Source organism: Gouania willdenowi, chromosome 20 (genome assembly GCF_900634775.1).
Source record: "Gouania willdenowi chromosome 20, fGouWil2.1, whole genome shotgun sequence".
In the NCBI taxonomy this organism is placed as follows: Eukaryota; Metazoa; Chordata; class Actinopteri; order Blenniiformes; family Gobiesocidae; genus Gouania; species Gouania willdenowi.
The window spans coordinates 26,155,138-26,171,106 of NC_041063.1; the positions used below are offsets into that span (position 1 = coordinate 26,155,138).

The 15,969-nt window shown below is 37.6% G+C and overlaps 1 protein-coding gene across 3 annotated transcripts in view; it reads right to left on the reverse strand.

Moving 5' to 3' along the window:
• sema5a (sema domain, seven thrombospondin repeats (type 1 and type 1-like), transmembrane domain (TM) and short cytoplasmic domain, (semaphorin) 5A) overlaps positions 1 to 15,969 on the reverse strand; it is a 233,000-nt gene that overhangs the window by 78,630 nt on the left and 138,401 nt on the right. For all 3 annotated transcript variants that reach the window (XR_003672528.1, XM_028434683.1, XM_028434682.1), the window contains 3 exons: positions 15,176 to 15,389; positions 10,128 to 10,413; positions 7,488 to 7,623 (listed from right to left, as the gene is read on the reverse strand). Coding sequence is in view for 2 of the 3 variants with exons in the window: in XM_028434683.1 (XP_028290484.1) it covers positions 7,488 to 7,623; positions 10,128 to 10,413; positions 15,176 to 15,389 (636 nt within the window). In the remaining variant the exon portion in view is untranslated. The remainder of the gene's footprint in view (positions 1 to 7,487; positions 7,624 to 10,127; positions 10,414 to 15,175; positions 15,390 to 15,969) is intronic.

Consider the following 15,969-nt stretch of genomic DNA (forward strand, 5'->3'; position numbering starts at 1 on the left):
ATGTGTCGAAGTGTCCTTGGGCAAGACACTGAACCCTAAGTTGCTCCCAGTGGTCGACTAGCGCCTTGCATGGCAGTCCTGTCCCACTGGTGTGTGAATGTGAGTGTGATTGGGTGAATGAGCTGATATGTAAAGTGCTTTGAGACTGTTACAGTGTGGTGATAAAGCTCTATATAAAATCAAGTCCATTTACCATTTTTACCATTTAAGGCTGACATTATGCTGTCATTAGCATTAATAAGGTGTCATGAAGGCTATCATTAAGTGTTGGAGCTATGTTGGCATTTCTTGGGAAATCATTGTCATGACAACTTGACATTGTTCAGGGCAAAATACCTGACCAAATTTTACATTATGATCATGTGATCATCTCCTGACACTTATTCCTGTTTCATGGTCACAGGGGGTCTGCTGGTGCCTATCTCCAGCTTCCTTTGGACAATAGGTGGGGGTACACCCTGGACAGGGAACCAGTCCATTGCAGGATGACACACACACTGACAATACATACGATCTCAAAATTCCAATCTTGTTTTTAGATTGTGGGAAGAAACCGGAGTACCCGGAGGGAACCCAGGAAAGCACGAGGAGAACATGCAAACTCCAGTCCACACAGAAAGGACCTAAGTGTTCATCCCAGGGTTTCAACCTTGGGCTTTGTAGCTGTGAGGCAAACATGCTAAGCACTAAGTCAATGTGGGCCCCATTTTAAACATTTAGAAACTATTTATTTATTTATTTCCTTTTTTAATTATATGTGGCTAGAGTTGACATTGACATCATTAGACCATTATAACAGTAAAATGTCTCTTTTCCATGACCAGAAGTAAAGTGAAACCCTTTGGAATAGTAACTAAGATGTCATTATGTGTTATAACACAGTCAGACATGATAAATTAAATAAATTAAAAAAAGTATATAATAAAATAAAATAGTTTTAATAAGTATTTTTATGTTATTCAATTATTACTAGACATTTCAGGCGACCCCTTTTTATTTCCAGGCAACCCCCACAAGGTTAAAAAATCCTGCCAGAAGCATTTGGCTCCAGTGTTCTATCTTAGCATCATTCCCTGCACACGATGCTTGACAATGCGTGCGTTTTTACAGTAAGCAATTACAAAGTGACAGAAAACCTATACAGCAGAGATGATATTAGCTTCGTAATGCACTGTGAACATGAGTCACTGACTGAACAAACATCACTGGATCCATCTGTGAGCTTCAAATAAATCGGAGGATTTCCGATTCAGACAGACAGAGAATGAAGCTTTCAATCAATGACGTGTCTCTGTTTGTGTGTGTGTGTGTGTGTGTGTGTGTGACTGTGTGAATAATGATGAAGTCACAGTCATAATTAGCCCTATTCCGTGTAATCTATAAAGCTTTATTTAGTGGGTGTGTTTGTGTAGAACACATTTGTGAAAGGCTGGTTGTATTTATGCTAGCAGGCAAGTACTGACATTACTGTGTTTGATTTGCTTTCATGGGTACTTGTAATCTTTTTGAGTATATTTTTAAATAAGTAAGTTTACTTGTATTTAAGTACTTCTTAAAAAGTAATTTGTTACTTTTCTACACACAGCCATTACTGAGAAATTTTTTTTTTTGGTTTTAAAATGATCAACAGACGTTAACATACAATGGGGGCTTGTCTGGGATTTTTCTACAAATCTGATCATGCTCTGTTATTACAACATACATTTTATTTAGTTAAAGTTCCTCCAGGTTCTGTATCTCTTATTATGTGTGGTGTTAAGCTAGCCGTGATGAAATGATGGGGGCTTGTCCGGGATTTTTCTATAAATCTTGTTTTTTAGTTTAAACATTGGAGGTTGTGTACAGTATGTTCAGGTAAGTTTGGAAGTTTTAAAATATACAACGGACATTGTGAAACTACAAAAAAATCAAATGATCAGACAACAATTAAATGCATCACATCATAGCCGACCAATCACATTAAACGTAATGCACCGCACCAAAACAAAATATTAAACGCTGGGTGTTCTCTCAGTTTTAGAGTTCATAAATGTATCTATACTTAGAGCCTGGGATTTTTATTTTTAATTGAATTAATTGGTGGTTATTTTATTTAAAAAAAAAGAATTGTACATTTTGACAAACTTCCTTCAGCTGTCCTATCACAGCGCCCTATTGGGTCCAGACACTCCAAATCATAAAACACATCATTAGTCTGATAACTTTCTGTAATGACAAAATAAACTTCATTTAGTTAAATGCATTTCTTATTATGTGCGGTGTTAAACCAACCGTGATGAAATAATGGGGGCTTGTCTGGAAATTTTTCTACAAATCTTGTTTTTATTTTATACAGATGCCTTTGTGGAAAATAAATTAAGTTCCAATTGTGCAAGATTTTCTCTTTCTTCTTTTTTAAGTTTATACATGAGATGTTTACTGTATGCCATTGAACTGTGGCAAGATTCATCACCAAAAATAAACGCGGGAGGTGAAAGTAACTAAAAACTTTTATTTTGAGTAGTATTTAATTGAGCTATTTTTTACGTGTCTTGAGTACAATTTCAATCAAATAACAGTACTTCTACTTCAGTAGGATATACTGTATCCAGAGGTTAAAGTACTGGATTACTAGTACTCACGTTACTGTAATTGTGTTGCTTTTATGGGTACTTGTACTTTTTTGACTATATTTCAAAATAAGTAATTTTACTTGTTCTTAAGTACTTTTTAAAATAAAAAGTCATTTGTTACATATCTACACCCAAACATTACTGAGTTAACTATTATTATTTGTGAATATTTTCATTAGTTGCCACTTTCTTAGGTTCATGTTGGGGTTTCCACCCATTATGTACTGGAGTATTTTATGCATGACTTACTTGTACTTGAGTACAATTTCAATCAAGTAACAATACTTGTACTTGAGAAGGATTTATCAGTATCTTTACACCTCTGCTAGCAGGTTTTAATGCAAGATTTTACTTCGTGTGCACATGGTTGGAGGTGTGTGTGTGTGTGTGTGTGTGTGTGTGTGTGTGTGTGTGTGTGTGTGTGTGTGTGAGAGAGTGCGTGTGTGTGTGAGTGCGGAAGGGTATGAGGCTATAAATCCTGTGCTCGTAAATCTAATCCTCCAACATTGACAAATGCTTGATGAAGATGTCACTAAAAGCGAGATAAAGTGTGCATCGGTTCAGCGGCGAGACGCAGCCATTGTTTCCGTGTCGAAGTAGAAGAAGAAGAAGAAGAAGAAGAAGAAGAAGAAGAAGAAGAAGAAGAAGAAGAAGAAGAAGAGGGACAGGGGGGAAGAAGAAGAACTGATACTGGTTCATCCTTGAGGAACACATCAACCATTTAAAAATATCCAGGGTTTAAGGCAGGGGCGATTCTAGGTTGCGCACATTAATTTTTTTTTTTTTAGCTTTAAATAACTACCTGACTGCTGTACTGCTGATCCACAGACATATAAAGTCCCATCATGTTTTTCATCGTTCATTTATCTTGTAGAGCAGTTTTTCTCAAATGGGGGTACGTGTGGCCCCTAGGGGTACACGATGGAACTACAGGGGGTACTTTAGAGTGAGAGAGAGAGTGGAAAACGAACAAATAAAGTGTCAATCTTGGTTCCACCCCTAGCGTGAGATGACTGGAAATGATTAAAAAAAAAAAAACTTTAGAAATAAATCTATTCAGGAGTCATTAAATCAGTGTTTTTCAACCTTGGGGTCAAGAGCCCATGTGGGATCGCCTGAAATTTCTGAAAAATTAAAACACATTTTTGGAATGTTTTAATTATTGTTAGTTTTTTTTTTTTTTTCAAATTAAAACAACACACAATCTTAAACAACTGTATTTCTATACTTTCATATAAATCTAGGTAAACTAAAGTGCAGAAAAAAAATATCAGAGCTCAAAAATGATCAAAAACTAATTCTAGAACTTGAGCCAGAAAAGTTTGAGAACCACTGATGACCATATTTTGATTTTTAAAAACAGGACACTTGGGCCTTACCTTGCAGCGGCAAAATACAATAAATTGTTTGTCCTTAAACATGACATGATACCGTAAAGAGAAACTCCTTAGCTTTGAGAAACTGGTTCAATTTCTCAGATAAAGTTACGGTGTTTTAAAGTAACATATTCCCCAAGATGCATTCAGGGTCCCTGGGAAACCCAGACAAATTGATTAATTTATCAAATATCCCAGAGTAAATCCAGACGTATGGTCACTTTAAGGTTGTTGACAACACAGATGACGGAGAATACGGAGGTTTTGTTGCTCTGTTATCGTAGCGTTAACAAGGGGCATTCAAGGCCCGTCGGAAAGTAGATTTCTTCTTTTTAAAGAAAAAATATATTCTGTGCTATGTAAATAATATCCTGGAGCTTTAGCCCCAAATATAACAGCCTAGCGATGCCACTGGCTTAAAGAAATCCTTTTACTGAACATAATAGTCTGTGGTCAGCATCTGTCCATAGGTGGAAAGAATTGGTTTCCTCGATGGAAAGTGAATTTTTTTTTTACTCCGCAAGCTGCTGACATGTAGATCGGTGGATGCATGAGGGTTGTGAGAGGCATATGTTACAAATACACAGGGGTGTTTATGTTTTCTTTCCTTCTCTTTCAGAAAACTGTCACAGCTAGCGTTTTCGCTCGATTACTTTTTCTGCATGCGCTTGCCGAAATAGATCCACGTGTGTGTGTGAAGGTCCTCGATAGCGGCCGTCGTGAATGTTCAAGCACATCAAAAGGCACATCAACCATTCTAGCCAAAACTCAAGAGGATTTCAATCCCACCGAGGGAGAAGGATTAATTTTCCACATTTTTAACCCTTGGGGTCATTCTGACCCCAGGGATATTTGCCTCCAGAAATGAATTTTTCAGAAAATTGTTGACTAGGTTTTTGTGTCAAGCACTTTGTTTATTTTATATTGATTTTTCAGACATTTGCAGCCCGAGTTTTGTGTCAGACACTATTTGTTGAATACATAAATGAGCCCATGATAATTAAACCTTGACCTGTTGCCAACATTCACACACAGCTAAAACAGCCTGGGGTCAAATTAACCCCAGAGGAACACCAATGCATGCAATGTGTTCAGTAAATTGAAAAAAATATCAGTTTTATGTTTATTCAATTGTACCAAGAGATACGTATTATTTTCTGAATGATAGACATTGAAAAGGGTCAAATTGACCCCATGGATAACAGAGGGTTAAGAGTATAACACTGGGTTACCCTGAAGGTTCATCAAGTTAGAAATTTTTCCTTTACACATTTGTTAACATTTTTATTATGCTCAGATTTTACTAACACATTTTATCCTTGGGGTCAATTTGACCCCGGGGGTTATTTGCCTCCAGAAAATGATTTTTCGACATTTGCAGACCGAGTTTTTGTGTCAAATACTTTATTTGTGGAATACATAATTAACCCCTTGATAATGAAACCTTGACATATGGGTTTTTACCATAGAGTTTCAGACCTATTCTCCTCTACGTCACTTTTACTGTGAAAGAGCTGTTCCAAAACCTCATTCATACTAAACCTTTACCTAGAGGACATTTTCAAGAGAAAAAAAGAGAGAAAGCGTGCAATACCCCACCCTTCACAGTGCAAGTAATATTGGTTCTGTTTTGGCAGATGTGACTTGTAGGTCACACATACACACTACACACAAACACACACATTCATGTCCACAGTGTGGGAAAGTTCTCATCAGAATATTGCCTGCCTGGCACTCAGAGTCCAAAACGACAGGAGTTTATTAGGTACGACCAAAGTTCTACTGCTGTGAAGCTTCTTCTGTTGATGGTGCCATCGTAAAAATAAATCACTGGGTTTTATAACAAGAGGCTGTTATAGGAGTGCTCTCGAGAAAGCAAAGAGCTGATTGAAAGAGAGAGGAAATTAATCGCTGTAAAGAGCTTCCTGGGAGCGTGAGGCCAAACGAGGTGCATTTATTTATCGGTTTACACGTGGAGTAAACAACGTCCCAGCAACACACGACATGAGTTTATCGCGTGTTGGGTCTCGACTCTACGTTACGCATAACTTGTACAAAAGATCTGCTGTGATTACTGAAAGTTATACAGGCAGAGTTTGCAAAACAGGCATTAATGGTTATATTGTGTCCTTGGGTTTGCGTTCTTAGGTAATCAGACCCTGTTTACACAACGTTTTCAAGTAAAATGTTTTATAGGGGTTTGTCTGCTTGTTTACACGGTGCTTGAAAACGGAACTTTTAGACAACGCTTCCGTCTCCGTGTAAACAGATAACAGACACTTCCTGTGTCCCACTGTTTGTCTACTTTACTCTTTGGAATTTAACTGATTTTCTCCAACAAAGTGTTGATTTTCTTCACCGTCATTTGGATCAGTTGAGAAGTATTTCATGCCTGGGTTAGATTCTACCACAATCACAGTGCTGGACATCCTACTTAGAGCTTTATATATTTGCCTGAACCCGGGGTTGGTTTCTATCTGAGGCTAAATATTTCCGTAGATTCTCCACCTTTGAAAGTTCTGAAAGCATTTTAAGCGACAAAGTGACGAAGTAGAAACACATTTAATGCTGACTCTCCATTGTGCAACTGACTATACTTCCGGTTAACTTCAAAACAAGAGCCCTATTTATAAAAGAGTCAAAAACTAATTGAAGACGAGAAGAGATGCTTTTATTTTGAAAAGGGGATGTTTGATTTTTAGCTTGAAGCTGGTTTCATGGACTGAGTGCGCATCATACTGAGATTGTATATGTCCATATATGTGCATGCGCACTACCGAAAAATTATTTTTTGCTAAAAAAATAAGAATTCATTTTTGTTTATTTTGGTTTTTAAAGTTATAATCTCAGTATGGAGGTAAACTCAGACCGTGACACCGGTCCCAGGACCATTTTACATTCCGTTCGCAATGCATGATGGGACGGTGAGTATGACTAGCGTGCCCACCACGCATACTTAAAAAATGCCCCCATATACTATACATCAGGGTATTTCTCGCATAGTCAATCCTTCCATATGATCTCATTATGACATCAGACTTAGTATGAGTAATACGTTAGTATAACATTTACAACACAGCTTTACTTTTGTTTAGAAGGAAAGTCTCTGCAAATGCGCTTATTTTGGTTCATTGCCAAACCACACCTCCATCTACTGGCCTGGCATGTACACTACGTAGTTTTTTTAATGCTTCCCGCGTCTCAGGTAAACAGAGATCGTTTTGAAAACACATGTTTGGTTTGTAATAAGGGATAAACAATGATAAAAATGATCTTATGTAGCATTCAAATTACCAATTAAAAACCCACCAGCAACAAACTAAACACCGACACCATCACAGCTAGTGTACGTATTGCTTGAACTCTAACTTCAGTAGTTAAGGGTTGGAGTTAGACAGTATACAATACATTCATTTATTTCAGTTGGTAGTTTTAATCCTGTCAAGTCTTTGAGTAAAGATCTCAAGCAGCTTCATGTGTTTCAAGTAGCGTTCCTTACCTGGAAATCTGGATTGGGATTAGGATAGGGCAGCCATGCTGAGCGGGAGTTCTCCTGGTACTTGAAGGGTCCGTTAAAAACCTGCGCTATAGCGCTGAGGTTGAAGGTACAAACTGCTGATGCGGCGATGCTGTTCCTAAACGATATAAAGATGGAGGAGGGAAACAAACAAGGTGACGAGGGAAATAAAAAGCAAAGACACATTTCAGCGTTTGTAAGTATTAGTAAAATTGACCTCTAATTTAATTAAAGGACGGACGAGTCAAAGGTTCAGCGTGGGGGAAGTGATCGTCATGATTGGCTCATAAATCCAACACCTTGCTACAATTGGGCTTTCAACGTGTCTGATTAACTGTGCGATCGCAGGGCCTGAAATACAACTTTGACTTTTCAGTCTGTCACTTTCAACAAGTAGCGATCTCCTCCCTCTGAAGCCGGCGTAAAGAATGAGTGTATTAACTCTCCATGCAAACTGCAAGTGTTGGGCGATGTGAGTTATAATCCGGTGCAGCTGTTCATTAAACTCTTTGCCTGGAGGGAAAAATGTTTCCAATACCCTTCAAAAGACTTCTTTTTCAGCCAAGTGAAGGCATTGACCAGAAAGAATTGATTACTCAGCTTTTAATAATGGCGTGCGGGTGCGTGTGATGGAGCGCGCGCGGGGGTTTGGTGAGAAAGCAAAAAAAAAAAGAAGAAGAAAGAGCTTGTGATTCTCGTGAGAACAATTTGATTCCACCCGCTGTTACACATGATGCAGAGCACGCTTTACCAGCGTGACGTAAAACTACACTGAAGGGACTTCAACTGAAAAGGCTGTGGTTTTAACTCTGTGAAGCATTTCTGGTGTTTCCGTGTAAACATGCCATACCAAAGCACAAAGCTCATTTATAACAATATTTTCTGTATCTAAGAACACATACTGTATGTTCAACTAACACTGGCCTGGGTGGAATTCTTAGAAAACTCTTGTTATTCTCTTGGAGTCAATTTGGTTTTTGAATAATGCGTAATTTAGTTTTTCTCTTTAACTTTAATGTAATAATGTATAAGGGAGAAAAAGCACGTTTTGCCATTTGGGATCAATTACACACACAAATGAACCAAATCAAAAACTCAAGCAGTAAATTATTCATCCAAAGCATTTCAGTGAAAGATTTATTTAGGTGTGTTTGGCCCCCAAATTGATTTTTAGATTTTGAGTTTCTGCCAATACTGTTTTTTTTCTGATCAGATTTAATTTTTCAATTTAAAAAAGTTATCCAAGTAAACAATGCAACCATCATCAATGACATGTAAAGCTTAAAGCTGCAACCCCCAATATATATATTTTAAAATGTGTATAAAATCATAATGTAGTCCTTGTTAATCAATAGATCAAAGATCATTTGTTAAAAGAAAAAAATGAAATTGCTGCTTGAAAGTTTAGTTTTTATCTCCACCGTAAACCAACCGTTGTTGACATTTTAGTACATTGCATTGTGGGATGTGGAGTCATATAAAAATATATAATTTTTACATATACTAGATATTGTATGTGTGTAAAGCTGCAGCTCAGGTTATCAGCTAATGTAAAAAAAAAAAGAAAAAAAAAAGTAAAAAGAAAAATTCAGTTGGAAATCAGCGCAGTTTTCCAGATCTCTGAAATTTTGCAAAAATCCGAACTAATCCGTTCAAGCCAATCCGATCAGGGCATCAATAATAGCAATAATAGCCTATTTACTAGACAATGCCTCAAAACGCTAAAGAAAAACAAAAAGGGAGGTGTCAGATGATTCATAAATATAGAAACACAAATGCAAAAGCTACAAAACAAGTCGTGTTCCAACACACGATTATCTCCGCTCACACAACTCGACAACTGTGTTTTAAAACTTCAGCTAAGATAAATAAACCTTTGTACAGGTCTCACCTAATATAAACTGTATTTAGTACTTTTGAAACTGGATTCAATTCTAAAATTTGAAACAAGCTTAAATTATTTCCTTCCTCAACTGAACTAAATCAGAATTTAGAGAAATATCGTTTTAAAATACATTTATTTGAAATATTAGACAATAAATCCAGTTTCAAAAATACTAAATACAATTTAAATCGATGTATTCAACATGTTTCAACATTATTTTCATGAACAAATAATCTAAACTTATTCTACTTTCATTGTAACAATAGATTAAAATCATAATCTATCACCACACTGAGTTCAGTTCAGATTATACATTTTAATAGCTAAGATTAGCCACATTCTCAGGTGATTCTAAAAGCTAAATATAGGATTATACCATACGCGTTATTATTCTATCACAAGGTCAGACATGTACAAAGCCATATTTATCTTAGCTGAAGTTTTAAAACACAGAAAACAATGTTTTACTTTTGTACTTTTTGGAACTTTTTGCTGATTTGTGTGTGCGTTGGAACACAGCTAGCTAACCATAACAGCTAACAGTTAAAGTCGTATTTTTGCATTGGTGTTTTTGCATTTGCTAGTCGTCTGACACCTACTGGCCACCGTAAAGAATGGCTTCAGCAACTTTAAAGAAGATGAGCAGGTGTGTCTACTATAACTGTATGCAGACAAACCAAACCTCTGGCTTATTTTCACAGACAAAGCAGAAAAAAACATATTTTTGTGTTACTTACACATTGGTGGTGAAAATGCCGTAAAGCAGCTCCAGCTCAGGGAGGTAAAAAGTGCCCTGGAGTTCGTTGTAGTTGAAAGGAATTTCCCCTGGTCTGGAACAGTTCAGTCGGGCTTTCATGAAGGTGGTCCACGTGTCCTCCAGGAGGAACCGGCCTCCGATGTCGTTTTTACACACACGCCCCGCTCTGGAAAACACCGTCCTTCCACAGTCGTGCTCCACGGCGTTTTCCCGGAAGAAGAAGTAAGTGAAGTTACCGATGTCATAGGAGGAGACGAAATTAGGTTCTGTTGACGGAGAGGTGAGAAAATAAATAAATAAATGGAAGAATAAATGTGAAGCAAAGGAGGAAAAATGAATTCCGCCAGAAGGAAGAGGCAGTGAAAAGACAGGATGAAAAATACAGAAAGAAATACATTTAAGGTTGTAGGAGTGAAAATGTGCATTGATAGATTGACTGTGTGTGTGTGTGTGTGTGTGGGGGGGGGGGGGGGGGGGGTGCTCACACACACACACACACACACACACACACACAACAGCAGGTGATGGGGATTAATAACCACGGAGCATGTTATTAATGACATTGTGTTGTAATAAGAAAACTCATTTGTCACTTACCAAACCTAAAGGTTAGGATGAGGAATGACCACAGCAGGTGTGACATAACGGCTACACACCCTCACGGAAAACATGCAACCTCCACCAAACGACCAGCACACCGACGCTCATTTTTATGTACGACATTAGCAGATCCCAACCACACACTTAATTCTCAGTGACAGTGATTTAATTCCTATTTAAATGAAAGTGTTTCCTCCCGTCTCTTCATCTCAGGCCTTTTTTCTCCTGTGAACGAGTGGAGGGCGGTGCAGGGAGCAGAGGGAGAGGGCAAAAACATCAATTTACGATAAAATGAGTTATCAAACCCACTCGTACAAGATTACTGTCAACCAATGGACGTGGTAGTTCTTAATCTATTTTAACTTAACTGTTAATCAGATAAAACTAATTTACTGACATTATAGTGATTGACCTGTGGCGTTTCTTAAGGTGTGGACACTTTTCACCAGAGATGAGAAACTTTCATCACAGCGGGGGGCCATAAAAATTAGATTTTTTTTCCAATCCAAGGACCAAATGATCAACATTTATGTCATTGTTTAGAACGAGGACCAATCTGAGCATTACTACAGAAAACAACAAAGGGTTTGAGTATCTGTTGTTTTTTTTATGATTTTGTCTAATTTTTTGTTGTTTTGTGTGCTTTTCTATCATTTTTGTACATTTTTATTGTTTTATTTATATAGTTGTTGTCTTGTGTGTTTTTAGTGTTTTTCCTCTCAATTTGTGTTGTTTTGTGTATGTTTGTAGTTGCTTTGTGTGCTTTTCTGTCATTTTTGTCGTCGACGAATGTATGGTTGTTGTTGTTTTGTGTGTTTTCAGTGGTGTTTTTGAGGGGTATACTACAAAGCTAGATAATTATATCCAGGATTAATCTCCGTTAGCGAGATTCAACGAACCAAACATTCCATGTCAGAGAGAAGCTGTCCTAGGAAGGTCAATAGCAACACACTAATTTAAGCCAAGTGTTTTCAGCCCGAGTATGTGCGCATTCACAAAAAAGGGGTGGAGATCGTAGCATCTGACCAATCAATGGAGAGAACTGTCAGAGCGATTGTCTTTACAATGGAAGAACAGTTTATGATCTTAAACAAACAATGAATTTAAATCCATGATGACAAGTAGACCTTTTTATCATACACACTGGGATGAGAGCACATTGTTTGTGTTGCTTTGTATGTTTTTCTCTTGATTTGTGTTGTTTTATGTATATTTGTTGTTGTTTTGTGTGTTTTTAAGTGTTTTGTATGTTTTTGGAGTCATTTTGCGCATTTTTTGTTGTTTTGGATAGTTTTCTGTCATTCTGTATAGTTTTGTTATTTGGTGAGTTATGAGTTATTTTGTGCATTTCAGAGTCATTTTCGTAGTCGTTTTGTGTATTTTTCATGAATTATTTTCTGGTCATTTCCCATAATTTTGCATGTTTTTTGGAGTCATTTTGTGTGGTGTTTTTGTTGCTGTTTTTGGTATTTCTTTTGGTCACTTTGTGTATTTCTGGATTAATCTTGCTCATTAACTTTGGGGGCCGCACAAAATTAGACCGAGGGCCGCATGTGGCCCCCGGGCCAGTAGTTGTCTATGAAAATGAAAGCCTTTCCTCGCATCTCCATCTCAGGCGGAGACGGAGGTGCAAAAATCCATTTTCCATAAAATGAGTTATCAAACCCTCTCGTACAAGATTACTGTCAACCAATGGACGTGGTAGTTCTTAATCTATTTTCATTTAAACGTTAATCAGATAAACGTAATTTACTGACATCGCAGTGATTGACCTGCAGCGTCTCTGAGACGGGGACACTTTAAGCCGTCTGAAGTTCGAGCTTGAAGTGATGCAGCCTGAATGGAAATTGATTGATAATTGTTCACTTTGGGCCCTGGTATATAGAATAAGGTAGAAATAAATTGTGTTTTAGTTCCACTGTAAACTACAACATAAATGTATTTTTTGGATTAAAACCAAAACAAAGCAAAAAACAAAACAACAAAAAAAAGAAGCACTTTCGGTAACACTTTGCTTGAAGTTTTATTAATAAAGGCTGACGATACGTTATTATGCTATACGTGATACCTGTCATTAGCATGAATAAGGTGTCATTAAGTGTCGTTTGTTACCCTAACCCTAATCCTTCTGGCACACAAACATCGCACCAATGTTACAAGGAGAACGTTTGCTCACATGCAATATGTCCCAGAGATGTCGGCGTATAATTAAAAATGACCACCATGGTGGTCCAAGCATTGAGAAGACGTCTCTGGCATGTGCTGTGTGAAAGTTTTTACAGACGTCACCGGGACGACTAGAAAAGACGTAAAAAAATAGACAGGTTGGATTCCGTCGGCTTGATCAGTGACAATTAAGGCTCAATGTTTACATTATTCTTAAAAAAGATCAAAAAGCAATATATGAACGCTACTAAAATACAACAGGATATGTATTTAATGACTGTAGATAATACTGAATAATGATTTGTGATGTACAATGATTGCTACAGTGGGGCAACGGGTAAGGAAGCACTTGAAAGCTTAGCGGTCAGGGGTTTGAATCCAACTTGGGTCGTCCAGACGACATCCCTAATACTTTCACTCTGCACCCGCCAGAGACGTCTTCTCAACGTCGAACCATCACATCACTTTACACTTACTGACAGCCTTCATGACACTTTATTCATGCTAACGACAGATGATGACAGCGTAATGTCAGCCTTATGTATAAAACGTCAAATAAAGTGTTACCAAGACTTTTTTTTTTTTTTAATTAAAACCAGCAAAATGTTTTGAAGCACTTTCTTTGTCAGTGTGCCACTGCATAATGGGGAGCAGTGGTGGTTTGAATGGGCAGGCAATCCTTCAGGCAAGGCAGATTTCCTCACGTTAGAAAAGTATCCGTACCAGGTGCAGAGCTGATGTTCAAAGGAGAATGTTCTATTTTAGTGTTTGCAGCTTGAGCAAAGAAAGCCTCTCTCCAACCACTTCTACCAGCGTTCACATGGTAAACTGGAGCCAGTGGTTTGGTTAGTAGAGCAGGAACTATCCCTGTCCACGTGCCTAAGTGTCCTTCAGCAAGACATTGAATCACAGGTTGTTCCAGGTGGAAAAATGACACCTTAGATAGTCATCATTGGTGACTGCAGAGCATCCATTCACTCAATGACTTTCTCATTTATTGGTTAATGAATTAGTAATGAAGAGATAAACCTTCTTTAAATGGTCACACCAGCCTCGTTAGATCTGTGAAGTTAAGCAGGTCTGGGTCTGGTTAGTAGATGATGGAGACCACTGAAAAGTCCAGGTGCAACAGTGGACGACAGTCACCTCAGTGGTATCTGTCATTGTGTCCTTGGGCAAGGCACTTCACCCACATTGCCTAGTATGAATGTAGTGTGTGTGTGTTGGTGGTGGTGGGAGGGGCCGATGGCGCACTATGGCAGCCTCTATTTTGACAGTCTGCCCCAGGGCAGCTGTGGCTACAATAGTAGCTTACCACCACTAAGTGTGGAGTGACAGAATAATCCCTTAATTCTGTAAAGCGTTTTTGAGTGTCCAAAAAAGCGCTATATAAAATTGATGCATTATTATTATTATTATTAATTTTGAATTATTTACAGATTCTGAAAGTGTGATTTCTAAGCTTTCTAATAATATTATCTTTACTCTCTGAGTTGAATCGAACCGCAGCGCTAGCGTTAATCAGAATAGATGCTTCATGTGTTTTACTTCAACGTGCAGTTTACTGACTGAAAACAATAACAAAAGTGAGTGGATAGCCAAAAACATAGATTACTGTTTTAAAACCTTCATTATGGTTATTTCATGCATGAAGTGCTGTCTTTATAACTTCATTTTTACTTCAGCTAACTCTTTATAATGCTGTTGCTGTTGGTTTTCTATTGTTTTGGATTTTGTATATTGTTTATTATTATTATTATTGTTGTATTTTGTATTATTTTGTATATATTCTATTTTGTTGCTGATGTTTTTCAATTTTATTACTATTACTATTTTCACTCTATTCTTTATAAAGGCTTAACAGGGACCTTGGAGATGTTATTATGTACATGTTAATAAAAATCCTTGAATCCTGGAAACGAGCATATTTTGCTATAAATAATCTGAAAATCACTATTTTCTCAGAAAATGAATGTTTCCTTTTTCCATGTTTCTCTGATGCCAACTTGTTCCTGGTTTACATATTTCAAGCGATTCTCCAGCTGCCATTTCTTACGTCACACGTCTCGTGTACAGGGGCATTTTAAATTATTTACAGATTCTGAAAGTGTGATTTCTAAGCTTTCCAATGATTTTACAAACATAGAAATCAAATAATATTTGAATAAAAGAAGTTATCCTTATTCTAGGAGCACAGTTGGAATACAGACAACCCTGAGGTGAACTGTTGGTGTGTTACTGTCACTGCTGCGTAACACGTACCGTTTAACCATTTGGAGTTGTACTGAGCTGTACGGAGCGGTGGCAGGCCGCCCAGGCTGCGATAGATGGCGGGGTCTCTACCGGAGAAGTCCATGGCAGTCGCGGCGTAGAGTTCCCCGCTGGAGGTGATGAGGGCGGTGGAGTTGTGCATGGGATTGTAGGGACATCGAGCCATCCCGCTGATCTGATCGTGAATCTCTGTCAGATTGGTGAGCTGCAGGGAAACCAGCAAGTGATACAATAATTACATTACATGTTCGTTTTGTCATCTTTTTAGAATATCTTAAGGTTTCATTTATTCAGACGACTTTTTTTCAGGAAATTTACTTTGATCTCCTGTCAAGTTTTGATTGTCAACTGCCAGTCTTCCTCAGAGGCATCTGCTGATCGCTTTGATGTTTTCTTTAGTTCCGCGTAATAATTCCAGCAAGTTCATTTTGTCTTTTTCAATAATTTCTTACGGTTTCATTTATTCAGACACATTTTTTCATGAAATTTACTTTGATCTCCTGACATGTTTTGACTGTCAACTTCCAGTCTTCCTCAGAGGTGTCTGCTGATCGCTTTGATGTTTTCTTTAGTTCTGCATGATATATCCGATAAGTTCAATGTCTTTTTTTTTTTTTTTTTTTAATATGCTCAAACAACTTTTTTCAGGATATTTACTTTGACCTCCTGACATGTTTTCAACTGCCAGTCTTCCTCAGAGGTGTCTGCTGATTGTCTTTATCAGTTATTTTCTGTGTTTGGCCAACTTGATTGTTGGTTAGTTAAAATAAACTTGCTAGAATTAT